Genomic DNA, 20,665 nt, shown 5'->3' on the forward strand with positions numbered 1-20,665 from the left:
AGGAATGCAGAGCTAATACTGCACACACAGTTCATTGCACTACCTCACTGCTACAACATATGCAAGGCAAATACGCCCCCTAGAGGGTAAGCACAGGGGAAACATTTGAACAATCTGAATGAAAACTTCAATAATAGCAATAATTATAATGAAACTTTCCAAAATACACCAATGTACTTGAATCTAATTATAACCAAACTAAAAATGTTTATTGGTTATACTGCTTTATGACTATGAGAAACTCTTCTAATTGCAGTCATGTGGAATTCTTATTGGTAAACAGAAAGGTTGACATATTGAATGTTTTTTTACATAAATTAATATGAAATGCAATGCATACAAATTCAATACAGTGCAAATGTAATGGCTGTCTCAGTATTCTTCTCTGGAAACATTTGAGAAGTATTTATATTTGCCACAGTTGGCAAACTAACTTTAAAAGTACTGCAATTACTTTGTTCTTATTCTCTGAACCTCTTGAAATACCCCACATAGTCTCAACACAGATGATTACAAAATAAAATACTTCAGAATATTTAAACAATATTTACATTCTTAACCAAATAAGAATTGGAAATGAAATAAGAAAAAACACTTACCAGGATTGGTCTCAGTATAGGAAGCTTTAACTTTAAAGTGTGCTCATTCACTTGTAGTCTGTGTGGCAGTTTTATTTTTTAATCAAGTCTCCACCATTTCTCCATAATTTTCAAACAGTCCTCATGTAGGTGGGAGCCCCGCAGTTCATTTATTATATGATGCCCCTTTTCCTCTTCTTAACCATTCCCGCCAAGGAGGCTGGGCTTTGTCCTGATTGGCATCTACACTCCAAGGAAAAGCGGTCCGGGTGGACTTGCGGAAGAAAGACATTCCTTGGGAGGTGATTTTCTTTTGAAGCTGCTCCGACTGCTGCTGCGACTTCAGCTGTTGGTTGATGACAATCTGTATGTCGTCCTAATAGCAATGAGAAAACCCCCAATGAGGAGTGATATCCAGAAAGAAAATATGAATCCAATTAGGTACATACATGCCTCTTAATCTTCTACCAAACAAATGCCTATCTCTTAATCCAAAACACACTTATGTCGCCTACAGCCAGTTGTTTCAAACGGAACATGGAATACAGATTTGATAGGTGCCCTTGAGGACCACCATTGATGACCCCTGCCTTACACGAAGATAAATATTACCAGGACAAATGCTACCACAGTACGTTGCCTAATCTGCATTTGCCAGACTGTACACATTGTACATGCACACCCTGTTTTTAGAGATGTTTCCCCAAAAATGATAGTCACTGTCAAAACAACAGCAAAACCAAAAAATGCATGTAATGTGTTAAATGGATGTAGCTTTATTATATTCTTACAGCCCAAGGGAATCCATGTGAGAATAGAAATGGGAGTTTACCTGCCAGGCCTCCAATTCCTGCGAGAGCTCCAGTTTTCGTTGAATAGCGTCTAGCAACTGATTGTTCAGAGACATCATTTCGTTTTTACTCCGGATTAACTCAGCCTCCATCAGGTTTTTCCTGCAACAAATGTACAGACAGTCCATCCATGCTGTGTTACTTTTTATTAATTCAAGAGATTATTAATGAGATTTAGTCTTAAGGATGACTGACTTGGCAATGGCTTCATCTCGGTCTTTGATGGCCTGTTGGGCGACTTCTGCCTGCTCTTTGACCCTCTGCAGCTTTTGCCTCATTGCAGCATTCTCCTGCTGCTGTTGCAACTTCTGAATGGAGAAAACCGTTTTAATGCTTTATATGTTCATTCGCTATTGTTTTTTTTGTAAAAAATAATGGCCTGCTATTGGTGATTTTTTGATAATAACTATAGATGTGAACCCCCCACAGCAACACTGTGTCAAATGATCTCCTAACTTATCCCCCGAGCTCAAATTCCCACACTTCATTGTGAAAACAGAGCCTGTTGCATACAGATTGAAAGAAGAGATTGGAAGGCAGCAAGGCATTCGCTGGAACCTTCCCTCCAGAAGGAATTTTGACATTTTGGCCTATTTATCGGATTTGCAAAGCAAACGCAAGGTCTGGCATATTAACCAGGACACATTGTGGAAATGGGTACATAGTATAAGATCGCTTGCATTTAATAAAGGCTTATATAAGCATTTATTGAGATTGTAAAAGATTAGCCATTATTCCTCAGATGAAGAGAACAAAGGTAGAAGTACTGTAATGTCAGATTACATAATAGCAACAAAAAAAAGTTGCAGGGAGCAGGAAAAAACTGATTTAATTCTGGATGATAAAGTTGGTTGTTATCTTATTTTTCCGCAACCTGGAAAAATCTGGAATGCAGCGGAACTTTAAGGCTAAAAAAAATCTGTGTTATGACCAATGCTTATTTGTGATTTGTGCAGATTTGTCAAATTATTTCTTCCCATGGAAAACTATTTATCAACATAAATACAGCAGTCCAACATTTTTCAGGAATACTAAGTTGCATGGAAGATGGATAGATGACTACATTGAAGTAGAAACTAAAATGTTAATCATTACTAATGGTAAAATAGTGCAGATCACTTCCAGTGTAGATGCGTTGGTATAAAGCTATAAAATGCAGTGCCTAAGGTTGCTTGGTTCAGTTCAAGGTTTAATCCTGATAAGGGAGTTTTTCTGTGTTTTGCATATTATTTTGCAGATAAAGGATTCTGTCAGTTTTCTTTCTATGAGAGGAAGACTTTTGCGAAGTAGGTGGTTCACGATTGCTGTGTGGTTAATTGCTGGGCCAGTAGAGGGCCTGATAAAAAAAGTTTTTTTTTCACCTGTGTGCCAGATGTCTGTGTCAGAGTTTGGGCCACAGTCTTTAGCTGGCAAAGAACATCCTTTAGGTTCTCCTCATCTTTATCTTCACGTGTTGGAGTTTTCTCAGTCAGTGGCTGCAGCAACTGAAGGATCAGCCCCATTTCTTCCATTAGCTATGTTTAAAAGGAGTAAAATGACATTAGGTTAACAGTCAATCCAAAAAGCATACACCAGGTACATATGAACTCGAATATTGAATTTATTCTGCAACTAGTGGCAGCCAGTTCAGGAAGTATACATTGTTCCAGGTGACATGACATAGAAAGGATAAACAAAGACTAGGAGATATGATAACAGTGTCTCCCCACTGAAACACTCCAATGTGGTTGTATTAAATGATCCACACATAGTTACTCAGATGACAGACACACAAGGCAAAGTGAATGGACCCAGAAAAACCTGAAAAACGAACTTAAATGTTTATGGTAATGTAAAGGACACGCTGTTTTTTCATACCTCTTCTTTACTGACTCCTCCTAGGTCAGCCATGTCCAGCTCGGAGAGCAGGGACACATCTCCAAAGCTTACAACACTTTTGGATTCTTGAATGGACAACTGTTCTTCAAGATCCTCCACCTGTGCTTGAAGTTGCTGGGAGCGGCCCCGGGCTACCTGGAGTTCCTCCAATGCTTCAGTAAGCTGACAAAAACAACACAAGTGAGAACATGATGCACAAACTTGATGCTTAAAAGTAATTTCACTTGAAAAATAATCACTATCTTAATATTTTAACACACAATTAGTGTTACTGGTTCGAACACATGAGCAACTATTCTAGTAGTGGTAGTAATTTAAGTTTAAAAGCAGTACACAATGCAAAAAAAAGGATAATTTACTACAGGCCACGTCTATTGATTGCTAGGGTATAGATGCCAGGAAAGCAAAAGTAAAACTACAGAAAGTTATAGTGAACATTAGCAACTAGTACATCTCCATTCAAAAAACTGAACATTTTCATAGCTGGAAACTCAGCTTTTATGCTTTTACTAACTGAATGAGACCACTTTTAAAAACTAAAACGTTTAGAATAGATGGGTCAATTTCTCTAGTCTAGACCAAAGGCCATCAGCGTTTATTTTAAACTCAGATACTTTCTAGCGAGACAGAAATCTTGACATGCCAGATTCCTACTTTCAGTAAATGTGAAACTTCATGAATGAGTGGAATCTACACCTGCAGGTGAAGTTTCAGAAACTAGAATGAGCAGAAACCACAATTGCCTGGAGGTGGGGTGGGGGCTATAAGTCTGAATTCCTTTTACTAATGGAAGTTAAGTATAATCTTCAGTGTTGGATTACATTTGAGAAACACTTAGACCAAGGTTTTACGTGCCCTTTGGTAAAATTGCATGAGTGTTACGTTAAACATCCTCGTGTGAATGTGTGCACCTACCTGCTGGTTGTGCTGCTGTTGCAGTTGCTCGTGCATAGCCAGACGTGCGTTCAAAGAGGCTAAATTGGCTCTCAGCTCAGCATTCTCCTGACAAACGCTCTCTAAACGCTCTTCCAGAGCCTGTTCCCGTCGCGTGAGGCGCAACACCTGTATACACAGCACAAACAAAACCATTTGACTTTCCTTTGATATAACCAAAGATACTTATCAGTGAGTAGGTCCAATTTTCATAAGAAACTCATTGGGTACTAACTAATTTCGACAAGCCCTGGATCTTTTTAGATTCCTCAAAAGAACATTTTAATGTAATTCCACATTCCACAAGAGCCATGCATATGTATATATATAAAGAAAACAAATATTTACACCCATTCTGCTCCCTAATTTGATCACATATTTGCTTACCTGCTCTCTCATGACACTGATTAGCTCCTCATCCTGAGCCCTGGTGAGGGTTGAGTTTTTTGTCACATCTTGTTTAAGGGTCTCCAGTTCACATGACAAGACCCTCTCCACCTCCATTGCCTGTAGAGAGGATACAGTTAATTTGTATTACCTGCTATATAGTTAACATCATGGCCTATTTTGTTTCAAAGATGGGGACTATAATGGAGGCAAGCATAAACGGACAAGTGGAATTTGTTGTCTTTAGATATAAAATGTGCCTTTAACTTCCCTGACTATAAATATGTGATGAGTTCACATTTGTAAAGGTAAAGAAGTTATAAGTACTCAGGGCCCCCGTACTTTCCCTCTGCTCTAAATACTTTGTTTGTATGCTTGCATTCCTCAGCACAATAGAAGCCTCATGCTGTTCCCTGTTTAAGTTCATAATTGAAAGAAACACTTTAACATTCTCCAGAAGGAACAAAGGAACAATACGTCAATGTAAAAAATAAAATAAGAAAAAGCTTGTCTCAAGATGGATTAATAAAATGTGGTGAAAAAAGCAAAGGAGCCACAAATACAAACAGACAGAATAAGTATGAGTGTAATTATTAATGACAGTGCATATATAAAAACCAGAGGAGGAGGTCTTGGTCAAGTTAGCGACATCCTCATGCAATATTTGACAGCAATATTGTGCACCATTATGGCAAGTAAGGTACGAGTGTACACGACTGATTGACCGACAAACCTTTGACTTATCCCTCCAGCTACAGCCGTGTAAATACAATAGGTAATAGTTGTAGTAAATTACATAGCAGAGAATGATGAAAAGCAAATCTAAGCTTGCAAAAGCACAATTCGGAAGAGAAGTCTGATTCTTGGGGATGCCACAATTACCGGCTGGTCTCATCAACACAGAGGCATCTCACAATAGAGGCACTGACCCGCTGAGAATCAGCAAAGTGAAGTGGAGGGAGAACACGCTATTTGTTAGAAACACAAAGACTGGGATGAAATGGCCCCCAAGGCCCCAGGCCATCACAAGTCCACAAGCAAAGCCATGAAATACAGTAGACCAGATGATAAACCAAGTTGCAACTAGATCCCACAGGGAGTTGACAAAAAAGGATTAGTTTCCCTTGGGATAATGTCCTGAGTTTTTTACATTCAACATCAAGAGAAACAAAAGAAAGATTTATGTACTGTATTTCTTCTCCATACATTATTAAAATCCGAAACATATTAAATTCCAAAATCTAAACAAAAACCTCACACAACTGAACATTAACTTTATGGCTGCTCCTCATGATGCCTCAGATAAAATAATTAGTAGAACACTGTATACAGAAGAGTGGTTAAACTCTCCCTCATATTTTATCACATACTTTTTAACACTTAAAAGATTGTTTAAAGCTTCACTGCTGCGCTATGTAACACATCATTGTTTTCTCACAAACATTTCCTGAAGAGTGCAGTTATGCTTTCCTGTTCGCATCTGGTTGGCTACTCCCTCTACGCAAGCACGTCCACTCAATTCTTCGTCAAAACAAAAAGTCTCTTATTCTAATTCATTAGTTCAAAAGACATAATACAAACATTACAGAGAAAGCACATCGCAAACATTATTTTTGCACCATGTTTGTATCAATTTGTTGCACTACCCTGTCCACACAAACTACAAAAGTATGCTTGTACTCACCCAAGGTCAGGTTAAGAGATTTCATTCAACACTTTCTGTATCCTGATTTTTTTTAGAACATATCTAAAGCAAAACAAATCAACTATTCCACTTCCTCTGCATTCAACATTTTTTTATCTATTTTTTTTTTATCTAAATTGGCCTTTTCCTCCTCTTTAAGGGATCGAGTTTCTTCAGTCACTTCTAGGAAAGACATAGTTCAGTCTGTTATTCTGTGGACCTTGACACATGGGTGTTACTTTGGTTTCATTTTTAACTGAGCAAAAGAAAAAGAAAACATTGCTTTTCTTTTCCTGTACAAGCTACACTTTATTATAAGAATACTGTTTGTGTCGATGTACACCAACTCTTAATATTGTTGAACAATACACCGTTTTCAAAGTCCAATCAACTTGGTTACGGGGTGATAAAAAGTCCTAAATTACATCACTGCTTTAATTACCCTCTCAGTAAATACCGCTTTCTTAACATCTTAACTCTTAATGTTTAACTGACCACATAGTATGACACCGATTCAACTATATTACCACCAAGGATAATTTTCCATGAGGTCATGCTTGCTGAGAAGCAAAGATAGCTCCGCTTATATTAAAGCCATTTGTGTACTTTAATACTAAATAATACAGCCATCAAAAACAAACATGTTAAATATACTTAATACATCTATACAAGTTCAGATCTTCGATTAACTTATTATTTATGTTTCAGACTTTATGCTTGATAGAGTAGAACTCGCACCTAATGTAAACCAGCATTAAAGATATAACAACACGTTAGAGTCAATTTGATCAACACTAACTCCAACAATGTTTAGAATATTGGTTGAGATAGAAAATCATTGAAAAGTATTCGGTTAAATAAAACATTGGCATCTATAGAGAGTGCATTCAAATAGTCTGACAAAATAACAATAGCCTGATTAATGAACAACTCATCTTCCTTCTTTCCTCGTCATTTATTTGAATGCCCACCCTTACTACTGAATATCAGCTAAATCCGTCCCTATAGTTTGAATGAAAACAAACATCCTTTAAGTATTGTGAGGGTAGAAAAACTGAAGCAGTGTGCATGGCCTTGTGTGTCAAGCTGATAGCAGAGAGCTTTAAAAGAACAAAGTGTCAATGTGTGGGGGACTGGGTCAGTGCTTGTCTTATCTTCTTTGGAGCTTGCATGTGTTGTTACTGGATCACCTTGTAGGCCTTTTATGTAGACACAAGTGAAATATTCTCTCACACAACGTGTTAATGTGTGTGTGTGTGTGTGTGTTGTGTGTGTTTAGGGCAGGGGATGTACTCACTGAGTTGAGTTTCTCCTTCAGTTGCTGTGTGTTCTCAGTGTAATCCATCTGAGCTTGTGTCTTGTCCCTTTCAGCTTGGCTGAGGGCCTGAGTGAGCTGCTGTACCTGAGCACTCAAATCTCTCGCATCTCTCTCCAGGTAGCCCACCTGACTCTCCCACTGAGACTGGCAGTTTTCCAACTTTAAGCGTAGCTTGTGATTGCTCTGTTCCAGCTCCTACATGAGAGAGGGGGCAGGTGGGGGTAGGGTGGCATAAAGAATTGCATCGTAAACATGTCAATTCACTGTCCATCTAGCCATCTTCCACTTATTTGAAATTGGGTTGCATGAGCAGAAGTTTCAGAAGAGAAGCTAAGGCTTCATTCTTCCCTGCTACACAAAATTAAAAATGAATGCTCAACTATAGAACTGGAATGCTTTCAGGAATTCTTAATGTCCTTCTAATACCACTATTCTAACTGGATTTTAAGTTGTTTAGTATACACAATGTAGAAAAATAATCAATCGAAATGTGACTTCATGTTTAAAAACTAAATTAATTAATTAAGAAAATTTATATTTAGTGCTTTTTTGGTTGGAATTCATAGAAGGGAGAACTTTAAAATCTGCTGATACTGCAACTGCTCAAATCTAATCTCCCCCCCCCCTTTATTTTTAATAACGCCACCAATATTTTAAACCACTCTCACAATAATAAGTAACACAATACCTATTAATGTGGTGGAAGACACATTATTCATATTGAGTTAGAGGGTTATTGTTTAAGAAAAAGATTACTTACAATTTAATGGGTTTAGTTAAATAAGTGCTGATGAGGTTAAAAGTGTCGTGTTTCATTTTTTCCCTTTTTTCTTTCTTTTTATTTCTATTTTTTTAAGAGTTTCACATACTTTTGCGCGTCCTTTTTCTACACTAATACCAATCCAAAGGAAATAAAATCATCCGCGTCTTTTTCAAAAGACAAGAAGAAAAAAGACGAGAACTGAATCCATATGCCTTGTCAACTTTGTGATCCCGATACAACATAAGTACATCCCCGCAAAAAGACAAAACATAACATATGCCTTGTCTTTGTTTAACAAAAAACAAAATCTTACCTCAAGTCTATCTGCGTACTTCTCGTGGATTTTGTCGCTCTGCTCCTTGAGTTGACGGTTTTCCAGAAGCAACGCGTTCCCCAGCTGGGCTGCCAAAATAACCTCTTCCTCCTTTTGTTTCAAAGCGACCACAAGTTGACCAGAGTCTTGGTAATCGACAATTTCCTCTTCGGCGTAATCTATGAACAGCTCCTCATACGGGCTCATTTGCTTGGCTGACAAAGCCCATTCGCATGGCCGATTCATGACTCCTGACTGATTATTGCAAAGTATCGGGAAAAGACGCAGTTAGGCGAAATGCGCGCACAAAAAGCGTGTACCATGACACCTGATCGTGGTGTACATATGTGGGGGGCGGAGGGGGGGTGCTTTGCATAATTGTCATCTGCAGCTGACTTTTTTTGTGTGTGTGCGCAGGGCGTCGGCTTTGCTTGCGTCACCTAGAAACGGTAAGCGTCCTTTCCATCTCAACAATAAAGTAATTAAATGATTAAAGATAATGCAGATCTATTCGGAGGAAAGTATCATGTAACTAATAATTTCAATTACTCTTTATTGTCGTTAACAATATTTTTTTCTGGATTTTTTTTAATTTTAGACTTCTTATGATTAAAATAATTATAATATCATAACAGGCACCATCTTGAAATTAACATGTTTGATTCTTGGTGAGATCCTGGTGTCGGGTTTGTATAGTAGCTCTACCTGTTCTTGAATAGGTTAGCATTGATAGGAAACTCTAAATAAGGGTTGGCAACTTTAATTCACAGTGTGAGACTACTTAAAATGTAAATATGTATTTTTAAATAGTGGCTGTTGTGTTTGTGTGTGTGTGTGCATATGTTTTCTCTCCTCTCTATATGTATCTGTGGATTTTTTAAATGAAATACTCCAAACAAACAATCAGCTTGTGGCCATTGCAGTTGTTTTAATCAAAAATATCTATATGTGTATTTTTTATAGGCCAACAACACAGGAAAACTCTGCAAAAAAAATCCAACATTCCCTATCTTGGAGCAGAAAAAGTGTGTAAACTAAACACCCGTTCAAGGTGAGTTTGCTACAATGTTTTTTTTTTTGAGTGATGTTTGTCCATACAAAAAAATAGATTTTAGCCCCGTGCGTGCATCCTGCCTTCATTTAGGGGTAAATTATTCAACGGACAAAGACAATAATAATACATAAAGTAGGAAAACAACAAGTCGAATAAGAAAGTTCATCTTTAATTTTGAATTTGCACATTATAATACAAACATAGAAAGTATAGCATCATAGTGTATATCATTTCTGGTCAGTAAGCTACAAATAATCACAAAGCTTTTCCAAACATGATCAAGATTGCCAAGGGGAGAACAGCGTCTGCTTGCATTGTTAGGGAGGCTGCCAGGGGTCAGAGGTCACCCCCCAGGGTATTTAATTGAGATGGGGCAAAGCCAGGAGAATAAAAGATAGCGCTTCCTGACGCATGGCACAGCTTTGTTGTCACTGGGACCAAAGCACCAGCACATATGGCAGCATAGTCCCAGATTGGAGCCTGCAATCACACATGAGCTTTAGTGCATCAACGCTAGTTATGCAGCCTTTTTTTTTTTAGCTGTGTGTGAGTTGTTTTAATAGCCTTTCCTGATTTTGAGATAAATTCCATTTATTTTCTCTTGTCCTTGTTTCTCATCAATGTCATGGTTGTGCAGGGAGCTGATCTGAGGTAACCATTCTCCACATTTTGCAGTTTAAAAGTATATTTTACAGTATTCAGTTAATGTATGAAGCAAATGATGCTGTGCAAGGGGAATAAGAACATGACATACCACTAAGCTTTATGCACTATAAGTGATTACCACCAGACTCAAACAAATCTTCCTCTTGAAAAATGCAGAGACATATAGTGGCCTGAAAAATGTGTCACTTTGGGTTTGATTATTATTGATCATCTATTATGGAATCTAATTAAACAAATAATTTGCTATATTAAACTATTGTTTATTTCATTAACAGAGGTTCCTCGGTAAATCTGACAAAGTTACAACCAGTGCAAAACATATAAAGATACAAAACATACAGATATTACAGACGCCTAATGTGTTTTTTTTAGTTTTATATTTATGGCTTTAGCAGCTTTTTTCCTCATAAATATGTTTACCGTAATTATTCACTCCTGCTATACTTCTTGTCAGTTCATTCTTCAGCCAGCAGGTGGCAATGTTCAACGATTTTTATCCTTTCTATGAAACCAGGAAGTGGTGTAAATAAACATCTGAGCCCTTCTGAACAAGCTTCATTCCCAACTTTCCGGCAAAAACTGTTGTCAATAGCAATGGACCGGAATGCCGGAGTCATATCTTTAATAAAGGCGTTAGGGTAAGTCATATGTAGCCGCATGCTTGGTTTCTGATCAGTTACAATTCAAATTGCCACAGTCGTTCAGCGTGTGTACTAAATGGCCATCATAAACTTGGTTTAAATTTATTTCACGTGTTCCATAATGAAATATTTGTTACCTTTTTGTTATTACCTGAACAGGTACATGAGCGATTCCTGTTTGTCGAGGTGTATGTGTGACGAACTTCCATGCCCACTTTTAAACTGGCTCACGTCCCAACTCAAGACTGTGTGTCCAGAACTTCATGGTATTAAAGTACAAACAATGCAATTAAACATTTCAAGTGATCAATATTTTGTTTTGGACAGGTCCATACAAGGAAAATATAACTCAATCACTCATTAAAACACAACACATACAACATCTTACTCACTAATCCTTTAGCAGACCTACAAATATGGAATTTTGCTCCAAAATGTGCCCATAAAAAGCTTCTTTTGTACACTGCAGATTCAACTGGGAAAGATAGTGCGGTGTTAGTGAGAGAGCTGAGAAATATTCTGTCCAACTTACACTCTCCCTTTACTGGGTTAGACTCCGAGATCCTGGAGCCCACCACCCTTAACAAAATCACCGGTAAGAAAAAATATGCTATCATGTCTCAATACCTTAACTTGAATGTGAGAAATGACTAAACTGATGTTTTAAATCTTTGCAGACTTCCTCGTGTCAGAATTACTAGCGGCACATATAATCAATTATAAAGAGCTTCATTCTGAGGATGAACCTGCTGGTGACGATGTTGCAAAAGAGCAGAGAGTGGAGGAAATGACAACATTTTCTCCGGAAAAAGAAGGCAACTATGCAAAGAATGAGCTGAGGGTGGCTGAGCTGCAGGCAGAGTGGATATTAGTGCTTCACGCTCTTAACTTGGATGCATCCTCTCAGTATCCCGATGTGCTGCATAAAGTGAGCCAATGCCCCGAAGAAAGTTTTTATCTGAACCATTGCAAGCTGCAAAGATAATAGTTGCATACTACAATGCAGGCGGAGTTACAAGTTGCTCGTCTTCCTGGTGAAGCCATGACAAACCCGCTTCTGCACACAAGCCTCAATACAGAGCAGTGGGTATGCCAAGTGTCAATTCTCCAGTTTTTTTCTGTCATTTTCCTGAAGAAAAAAAAGAATCTTAATTTCTGTGCTCCATAGATTCAGCTGGAAAAGATAAATAGAGTCCTAACCCATGACTACAGCTGTCGACAGCAAATGATGGTCAAACGCTTCCAGGTTTCACTTGAGTCGTTTGCGTGGGGAGAAAAACAAAAGGTATGAATCTCCTAGTTAGAATTAAAGGGCAAAAAGGGGGCCTCAGTTTACCAGTGATTGGAATTGTGATTTTTTTTTTCACGATACAAGCAGCGTTACGCCGAAATTGCTTTTGTTTGTTCACTTTTTGAACAGAAAATGAATGATTGCATTCGGATAACAAGCCCAACACCAGAATATAGAATGCCTTTGCAAATGACATGAATTATTCTTTCCATTAAATGATACTCATGACAGAAATCCCTTTACAGGAACGTAGTGAAGCAATTGCCTCGGTCCCTCCCTTTGCATCCATCACAGTTTTGTCCAGAGTTTCCCTCCCACTTCTACTGGCTGCCAGAGAGGATCTGTCCTGCATTGAGCCAATCAAAGCTGGAACCAGTACAAATGTGTACAAGGTAAAACCACTAGCAATGCTACCTTTTGGAATTGAAAATAAAGCTTCATAACTTTCCTATGCTGAGTAGAAAATGATGGGTCACGTACCGGACCGCGGAGGACGACCAGGAGAAATGGAGGCACCCATGCCTGCCTGGGAAAAGCGACGATCTGATCATGGTGGTGGACATCAGAAATGGCATAAAAATCCAAAGGGGAGGAGAGGGAAAAGGGATTAGTATGTACCCCTATTTATCTTGCAGGATTTATTTTTTTCTCTGTGGAAAAGCTAAAATATTATTAAAGAATCGCATTTGCAGTTAATTCTAAGGAATGGTATGCCTCGTACTTTATTTTTTCAATCATTTTGTCTGTAGTGTGCAGGTGTAGGACCCCATATATTTTTTGGGGGTTTATTTTAGGGGCTGTCTGATTTTTGTATTCAGTTTTCACTCACAGTAAAATTTATAAAACCTGAATCAAAACAAAGGCATTTCTTTGTTATTTATCATTTCGGTTACAAATGATATGTAGAGATGCTTAAGATGTAGGCTGGATTTGTATCATTAAAAAGATGACTGAAAATCTCATCTCATTTTCTGAACCGCTTTTTCCTCATTAGGGTCGCAGGGGGTGCTGAAGCCCATCCTAACTGACTCCAGGCCAGAGGCGGGGGACACCCTGAATTGGAGGGCAGCCAATTGCAGGGCACAAGGAGATGGACAACCATGCACTTTCACACCCATACCTAGGGGCAATTTAGAGTGTCCAATCAGCCTACCATGCATGTTTTTGGAATGTGGGAGGAAACTGCAGTACCCGGAGGAAACCCACGCAGGCTCGGAGAGAACATGCAAACTCCACACAGATGGATGTGACTTGCCTGGATTTGAACCCAGAACCCCAGAGCTGTGAGGCCGACGCGCTGACCACTAGCCCCACTGGGCTATCTCCGAAAACCTAATGCGTAATGTTAATTTTTTTTTAAATGTGGTCGGTAAGTCCACTTGTCTAACACCACCGGAAGTTACCCGGGAGATAAATGATGTAACACAGAAGGTTCCGGAATAGCTAAAGGTCGCTAGTCACTTGATAAAAGCATTAGCCGCACGCAGTAGCGAGCCCACATTTAACACCAGACAACACATTTTTGAAGAAGAACTTTAAGTTTTGACACCATGCCACGAGGAAGCAGAAGCAGAACATCGAGGATGCCCTCTCCAGCAAGGTATAACATTTTAGGTTAGGGAATAGGAATTTTATTACGAAACGTGACAGTTGCGTCAGATAAGCAAACGTGCCCTTGGACTGCTGAGTATACCATTTGATGGAACATTTTATTTTCACCATCGTTTATTAGTTGTAGAATTCTCGAATTATTCCTTTTGAGTGTAATTTGTTTTTCTTTTTGTCACATTGAAAAAACTTCCATCAAGGTCATGTCGTTGGTCAGACCAAATTCCCTAGCAATCGCTGTACAGTTACAAAATTGACAAAAGTGCTGTTATTTCTTTTCTTAATATAGAATATTCGCATCCGTCATGCGTATTTTAAAAGCTATACTGGAGGAAACATTTGCTAGTTCTTGTTCACTAATCCCTGTTCGGTAATCGTATTTGATGTTATCCACTACTTGATATTGAGTTGGATTTATTTAATAAGGGACAGCCATATTAATGAACATATTTATGTAAATGTAAGATTTTAGCCTAATTTCCATCTTTATAGAACCTGATTCGTGGGAAATCATGATTTGAGTTACAAAACAGCACTTTACCAGTTCTTAAAATGGCTGAAAATGACCTGAAGTGAACCATTGGAGTTGACTTGTTCAGATATTTTTCATTACATTTTGGCATCATGATACCATAGTTCAGATGCAATTGTTTGACCATTTTATGTCAATCTTTCCTCAGCCGGGCACCACCACCACCTCCGCCCCGTCCTTCCCACGCGCCTGTACCAATGCACGCGCCTCCGGCCGCCGTGGCTGCCCCGGCGGCAGCACCTAGGCAGCCTGGCATGTTTGCCCAGATGGCGACTACTGCTGCTGGGGTAGCAGTGGGTTCTGCCGTCGGGCATACCCTTGGCCACGCGATGACTGGAGCCTTCAGTGGGGGAAGCTCAGAGCCTGCACGGCCAGATGTCACATACCAGGTCCATAAACATCTCTTCATATACAGTCTTGAATCATCAGTCATAGAATATGGAGATGTAAAGTAGTAGCCTTACCTAGATATATTGATATTGGTAAAGCTCATGTGTTACTTGCAGGTCAAATTTAAGACTTGTAAAACTTTTTATGTAATGTTTGATGGAATCAACATGTCTATAATTTTGGGATTCAACTTTATCTTGTGAATACTGTTGAATTGAATGTGATGTCATCTCTGATGTGCATATGTTTGAATCAGGAGCCCCACCAGGCACAACCCTACCAGTCACAGTCCCCCTACCAACAACCTAACCCCCAGCAGCAAGCTTGTTCCTATGAGCTCAAACAGTTTGTCGACTGCGCTCAGACCCAAAGTGATTTTAAACTCTGCGAGGGCTTCAGCGAGGTGCTCAAGCAGTGCAAGTTCGCTAATGGTAAATATAAAAAGACCTCATTCAACAGTACTGCATAAATAACAGTAGCTAGTTGTCTGTTTACATTTTTCCCCATATTCCAGTGTAGATGGAGTACAATTATGTGGTTTAATCTCTGAACTGTTTTTGTTTAATCCACAGGTTTATCTTGAATTCCATCCAGAAATCTCAAATAGACCTGCAGAGACTCTCCTTTGCCAGACATCAATATGAACTAATTATCAAGAGATCGACAAACACAGTTAATTATCTACAGTCTATATCGGTTTGTTCAATCATTAGGAGACAGCACCTAATCACATGTTGATGGATAAGTATATATTTTTGAATTTGTTTAGTTTGCTTTGCCAATTCTTGTTCTAGATAGGGCTTTTTTTCCCAGAACATTAGACTTACTGCATGCAATCAATGTGCTGCTTCAAATAAAAACAACTCTTGGATTATGAAGTGGAAACAAGATTTCAACCTTTTGTCAGTCATTGTCATTTATATAAGTGAGTTAAGTACAATTGAATCAATTTCATGCTGATGGAGACAGTATAATTCAGCCTAGAGTAACAAAGGAAATGCTTGCAACTTGGAAAATGTGTCCTCTTGTCAAGATGATTTATATCAAAAGTAGCATTTCTGCAGTTTATGATCAAATAAAAATCTGGATGTAATATGCTAAAGGAATTACAACAAGATCCCAATGAACAAAGAGATGGAAAATCATGATTATACCAATATTTTGCTGCACAACCAATCTCAATGAGGTGTTTTGTCTGTCTTATAACCAAACTGCTCCACTATGTAATGGTCTTGATTGATACTTAACATAAAGTCACAGCATCCTATAACAAGTTTATTGTTGTTTCTCTTTCCACATCTGTAAATTTAGGTAACATTTAATTTTAAATGCTGCCTCATCGATTCTAAGGACATTCATACACAAGAGTGACAAATTCCTGCTGAGTCACCATTTTTTTTCTCTTAACTAGAATAGAATTGAGACACGAAGAAGGCCCTGTTAGGCTATTAGGCAAATGACTAGTAAAATCACTTTCTCACACCGCAAGCTGTTCTTAACACAAATGTAGAGTGCAATCCAGGAGTGAGGAAACAACGTCCAAAGTTAAGAGAAGATTCTGCATTTTTAAAGAATTGCTGCCAATTTCCAACACTTGATCGGACATCGAGAGTAATCAAAGGTCAGGACAGTCTTGATAAGGTTATTTTAGGAAGCGGATACTGTCCGTGGCAGTGGTCGGGTTGGAAGCTGCAGTTTATTTTTGGCGTCTTGACATTTGAGTTCCTGTCATGGCAGGCAACCTGCAAAGTTTGTGGCTGTGTATGCCGTTGATCGTCGTCTTCCTCTCGATGATGGATAATCTGTGGCAGTAGGGAGTGAGCGAGACGAAACGGGGTAAGTGGATCGTCCATTTTACTTCCTTTCAGTCAAATATGTCAGATCAAATATCGCTTAGAACAAGGGGACAACCTTTGAAAGCTTCATGGACACGGACCTTGTCATCTAAATTTAAAGCATTTCAATCAAGAAGAAGCAGAGGACGAAATAGAGCGTAATGGGAGATAAAAGCTTTGCATTGTCCTTTTCATATGTACACTTTTTAGAATGTAGAAAAGATTAATGCTTAAATGCATTCATAGTGCCAATACTGTATTGTTTATATTTATTTTAATTAATAGGGTTCCCCCAATGGAGTCAATCATATCTTCAATTTCTTGAAATGAATTGAATTGAATGCTTTTATAGTCATTATCCAAGTATAATGAGATTTAAAGCTTCATCATGAAGTGCACAAATAAACAACCAATAAATAATGATAAATAATAAATAAGTATCTACGTAAATAAGTAGTCAACATTTCTTGAATACCTGCTTTGTCAGCACAACAATAGACATATATTACTATCTATTTACTGGAGTGCCCATGACATTATATTTCTGACCTGCATTATGAGGTTATTCAACACTGATCACATTACCTTAGCCCATTAGAAGCAGATCGCCTTTAGGCTTTGGTGGTTCAAAATAATCTTTTGCAAACCACATATTTTGAAATACAAACATTGTGGAGTTGTGTGATCACATTTGATTCTCCCTGCCTCCCATCAGTGTTGAAGAATAGAGCTGCTGGGTCAATAATTTCATTATGACCAAAGAAGAGGAAATCCCTGATTGGGTGGGCGCCAAGGAATTCTACGACAACTATGAGCCCAAGGAGATTTTGGGAAGGTACATACATTTTAAGCAAACTTTAATTTGAGATTGTGCAGTGTCTTTTCATGTTTGAAACTTCATACAAAGAAAAGTCTACCAATCCAGGTCTATTCATGAATTTTTGAATTTTCCTTAGTGTTAATTACATATTATTCATTCATTTTCCGAACCGCTTATCTTCACAAGGGCCACGCGGGGTGCTGGAGCCTATCCCAGCTAAATACGGGTACCAGGCGGGGGACTCGCTGAATTGATGGCCAACCAATCGAAGGGCACAAGAAGACGGACAATCAATTGTGCACACACTCATACCTATGGGTAGTTTAGTATTAGTTTAACAGGAATAAAAATTAACATAACGGCACATTTATGGGCATCTGAGAGGTCTTTTTCTGTCTTCTTCGTCTCAGGGGAGTGAGCAGTGTGGTGCGTCGCTGCGTGGACAAACGCTCATCTCAAGAGTATGCTGTGAAGATCATCGATATCACCCCCTCCGACAAGATGAGCCCAGAGGAAATTGAGGAGATCAGGGACTCTACGATGAAAGAAATTGATATCCTCAAGAAAGTCTTTGGACAAGAGAATATTAGTAAGCCTATTGTAAATTCATATAAGACCTCATTGGTGGGTTGTTGTGCCACCAATCTTCCACATCTCTTGTGTTTGACACATTTCCCTGCAGTACAGCTAAAAGATTGCTACGAATCCAATGTATTCTTCTTCCTGGTTTTTGACCTGTAAGTATTCTGGGGATCATTTTCTTCACAAAATATTGATGAATTCTTGTGTTAAATTGGTTTTCCTAATCCAAGGATGAAAAGGGGAGAACTTTTTGACTACCTCACGGAGAAAGTAACGCTGAGTGAGAAGGAAACAAGGTCACTAGGCAATTTGACTCATTTAAAATCCACCTTACTCTCATACTTTAACCAAAAGAAGTGATAATAATTGAGTTTTTTTGTGTTTTTCGAGTTGTAGAAACATCATGCGCGCTCTGCTAGATGTAGTTCACTTTCTCCACGACCAGAACATAGTTCATCGCGATCTCAAGCCCGAAAACATTCTTTTAGATGACGAGATGAACATCAAACTGACGGATTTTGGCTTCGCCGTGCAAACCCAAGCAGGAGAGAAGCTTAAAGGTTCCAAGAACTCAAGCACAACCTCAAACAGGATGATCTTATAAACTTGTTAAATGCAAAATGATCTCTTTTTCATATGCAGAGGTGTGTGGAACTCCTGTTTATCTTGCCCCTGAGATCATCCAATGCTCCATGGACTCTGGCCATGAGGGATACGGAACAGCTGTGGACATGTGAGATTCCCAATTCCAAATATCAAAACAAACAACAAAACCGTGAGTATTATAATCTTAGGTGCTTTTAGTGATATTTCTGATGACTGGGCTAGTGGACTTAGATGCCTTTGCGCTACTGCTCTACATCCCCGCCAAGATGTTTTATACACAAGTGTTCATGTAAGTGATATGAAAACTCCTGCGATCATGAACGCATTCTGACACGGTGCCTGCTGTTTGGCTTATGTGTGCAGATGGAGTGCAGGTGTGATCATGTATACCCTGTTGGCGGGTTCCCCACCCTTTTGGCACCGGAAACAGATGCTGATGCTGCGTATGATTTTAGCGGGAGATTACAGTTTTTCATCCCCTGAATGGGAGGACCGCTCTGACACGGTCAAAGATTTGGTTAGTCTTGTTATTGCTTTTATTGCTCAGTCGTTTTGATCTATTCTGTTGAAATTATCCTATACCATAATTATTTGGGTGTTTTGTCAGATCTCTCGGATGCTTGTGGTGGACCCAAGACAGCGGTACACGGCCCTCGATGTGCTCAACCATCCGTTCTTCTCCCAATATAGGGTAGATGAAGTCAGACAACTAAGCCCGTTCAGAAAATTCAAGGTGATTTTTTTAAACACAATTCTGTGTATAACATTCCACTCTGTTTTATTTACAAGTCAAATTACAGATTATTTATTGTAAACTAACAGTGTGATTTCAGACAACAATCAAATTGTGTCAGACATGATAAACACATTCTTCATAAAACGTGGTAACAGATTTGGTTAACAAAAAAGCTTTTACAGCATACCTGTATTTATGGAAAATAGCATGTAAAAAGTGGTTTGGTGACTCAGAGTCAACTCTTTTTAGAAAACTGAGGACAAATGGATAGTACATGCAAAATAATTCATACATATTAAATTCTAAAAATTCCCTTTAACTGGTAAATATGACTACTGTAATACGTTTGCGAAAAGCAACCTGTTAATTTAGTTAAACGTTTCAGTTTTTGTAGCCACTCAACAGAATTAATTTAAAAAAAAAGGTACAGTACTTTTAAATCATTTTTTGCGGTAAGCAGCAACTTTCTGGCCAAGTATAACCAATCGTAGTATAACCAAAAAACACTTTACAATTTCAATGTAGATATGTTTTCATCATCAGTATCTTCCACTGACACAGACAAGGTGAATTCAGACAATGTGTACAATAACGACAATCACACTACGATCAGACCTACCCTCTGGCCAGATGAAGGCACGGACTGAAACATATTTGTAGGATATTACATCATAATTGTCACCTAAAAACAATCTGATGTCATCATTACATTAATGATTGTCGCTTTTCCACCAGGTCATCTGCCTCACAGTCCTCGCGACTATGCGCATCTACTGCAACTACCGTAGAGTGAAGCCTATCACCAAGGAGGTGATCCAGAGTGACCCGTATGCGTTCAAGCCCCTCCGCAAGATCATTGACGCATGTGCCTTCAAGATTTACGGCCACTGGGTCAAAAAGGGCCAAACGCAGAACAGGGCAGCACTTTTCGAGAACACTCCAAAGGCCATCCTGCTGTCTCTAGTGAATGAGCCAGTCCAGAATATCTGGTAATATGCAATTGGCCCCCTGATGAAATACTGGTGTTAAAACAAGTGAAAATTGTTTAGTACTAAGAACATCAATAAGGGAGGAATAGAGCCTGGCAAATGACATCTGTAGTACTTCAGGGAAAAGAAAGCTACAAAGTTTTAGTTGGGTCCCATATGCAAATAAAGGTGGGCAAAAAATGTATGACGTGAATTTTGAATGAATTAAGA

General features: G+C 38.7%; 4 protein-coding genes across 10 annotated transcripts; 3 read left to right on the forward strand and 1 right to left on the reverse strand.

Annotated features, from left to right (window-relative positions):
- Window positions 1–207: 207 nt before the first annotated feature.
- Window positions 208–9,064, reverse strand: LOC144083305 (BICD family-like cargo adapter 1). Its single transcript, XM_077611027.1, has 9 exons — window positions 8,706–9,064; window positions 7,609–7,824; window positions 4,628–4,747; window positions 4,223–4,369; window positions 3,287–3,469; window positions 2,791–2,943; window positions 1,625–1,737; window positions 1,411–1,531; window positions 208–954 (listed from the first exon to the last, which is right to left on the reverse strand). Exons 1-9 carry the CDS (start codon window positions 8,949–8,951, stop codon window positions 745–747), a joined length of 1,509 nt encoding a protein of 502 aa, XP_077467153.1. The 5' UTR covers window positions 8,952–9,064; the 3' UTR covers window positions 208–744.
- On the forward strand, window positions 8,855–13,711 carry LOC144083307 (protein FAM98C). Of its 7 annotated transcripts, none has more exons than XM_077611033.1 (11): window positions 8,855–9,154; window positions 9,669–9,756; window positions 10,397–10,410; window positions 10,940–11,063; window positions 11,226–11,332; window positions 11,536–11,661; window positions 11,744–11,994; window positions 12,073–12,153; window positions 12,235–12,351; window positions 12,603–12,749; window positions 12,819–13,319. In XM_077611033.1, exons 4-11 carry the CDS (start codon window positions 11,020–11,022, stop codon window positions 12,966–12,968), a joined length of 1,023 nt encoding a protein of 340 aa, XP_077467159.1. In that variant the 5' UTR covers window positions 8,855–9,154; window positions 9,669–9,756; window positions 10,397–10,410; window positions 10,940–11,019; the 3' UTR covers window positions 12,969–13,319. The 7 variants fall into 7 exon arrangements, with proteins under 7 accessions (XP_077467159.1, XP_077467158.1, XP_077467160.1 ...); XM_077611034.1 differs by lacking the exon at window positions 8,855–9,154 and adding an exon at window positions 9,370–9,493; XM_077611032.1 differs by lacking the exon at window positions 10,397–10,410.
- Window positions 13,712–13,779: 68 nt separating this feature from the next.
- Window positions 13,780–15,777, forward strand: chchd2 (coiled-coil-helix-coiled-coil-helix domain containing 2). The gene is made up of 4 exons (XM_077611041.1): window positions 13,780–13,957; window positions 14,646–14,886; window positions 15,144–15,318; window positions 15,460–15,777. The coding sequence occupies exons 1-4, from the start codon at window positions 13,908–13,910 to the stop codon at window positions 15,468–15,470; spliced, it is 477 nt and encodes a 158-aa protein (XP_077467167.1). The 5' UTR covers window positions 13,780–13,907; the 3' UTR covers window positions 15,471–15,777.
- Window positions 15,778–16,385: 608 nt separating this feature from the next.
- On the forward strand, window positions 16,386–20,623 carry LOC144083306 (phosphorylase b kinase gamma catalytic chain, skeletal muscle/heart isoform-like). The gene is made up of 11 exons (XM_077611028.1): window positions 16,386–16,508; window positions 16,625–16,723; window positions 17,438–17,557; window positions 17,953–18,131; window positions 18,225–18,279; window positions 18,355–18,420; window positions 18,521–18,684; window positions 18,767–18,857; window positions 19,094–19,247; window positions 19,338–19,463; window positions 20,202–20,623. Exons 3-11 carry the CDS (start codon window positions 17,475–17,477, stop codon window positions 20,457–20,459), a joined length of 1,176 nt encoding a protein of 391 aa, XP_077467154.1. The 5' UTR covers window positions 16,386–16,508; window positions 16,625–16,723; window positions 17,438–17,474; the 3' UTR covers window positions 20,460–20,623.
- The last annotated feature ends 42 nt before the right edge of the window (window positions 20,624–20,665 follow it).

The sequence above is a fragment of the Stigmatopora argus genome, chromosome 10 (assembly GCF_051989625.1).
Source record: "Stigmatopora argus isolate UIUO_Sarg chromosome 10, RoL_Sarg_1.0, whole genome shotgun sequence".
Taxonomy (NCBI): Eukaryota; Metazoa; Chordata; class Actinopteri; order Syngnathiformes; family Syngnathidae; genus Stigmatopora; species Stigmatopora argus.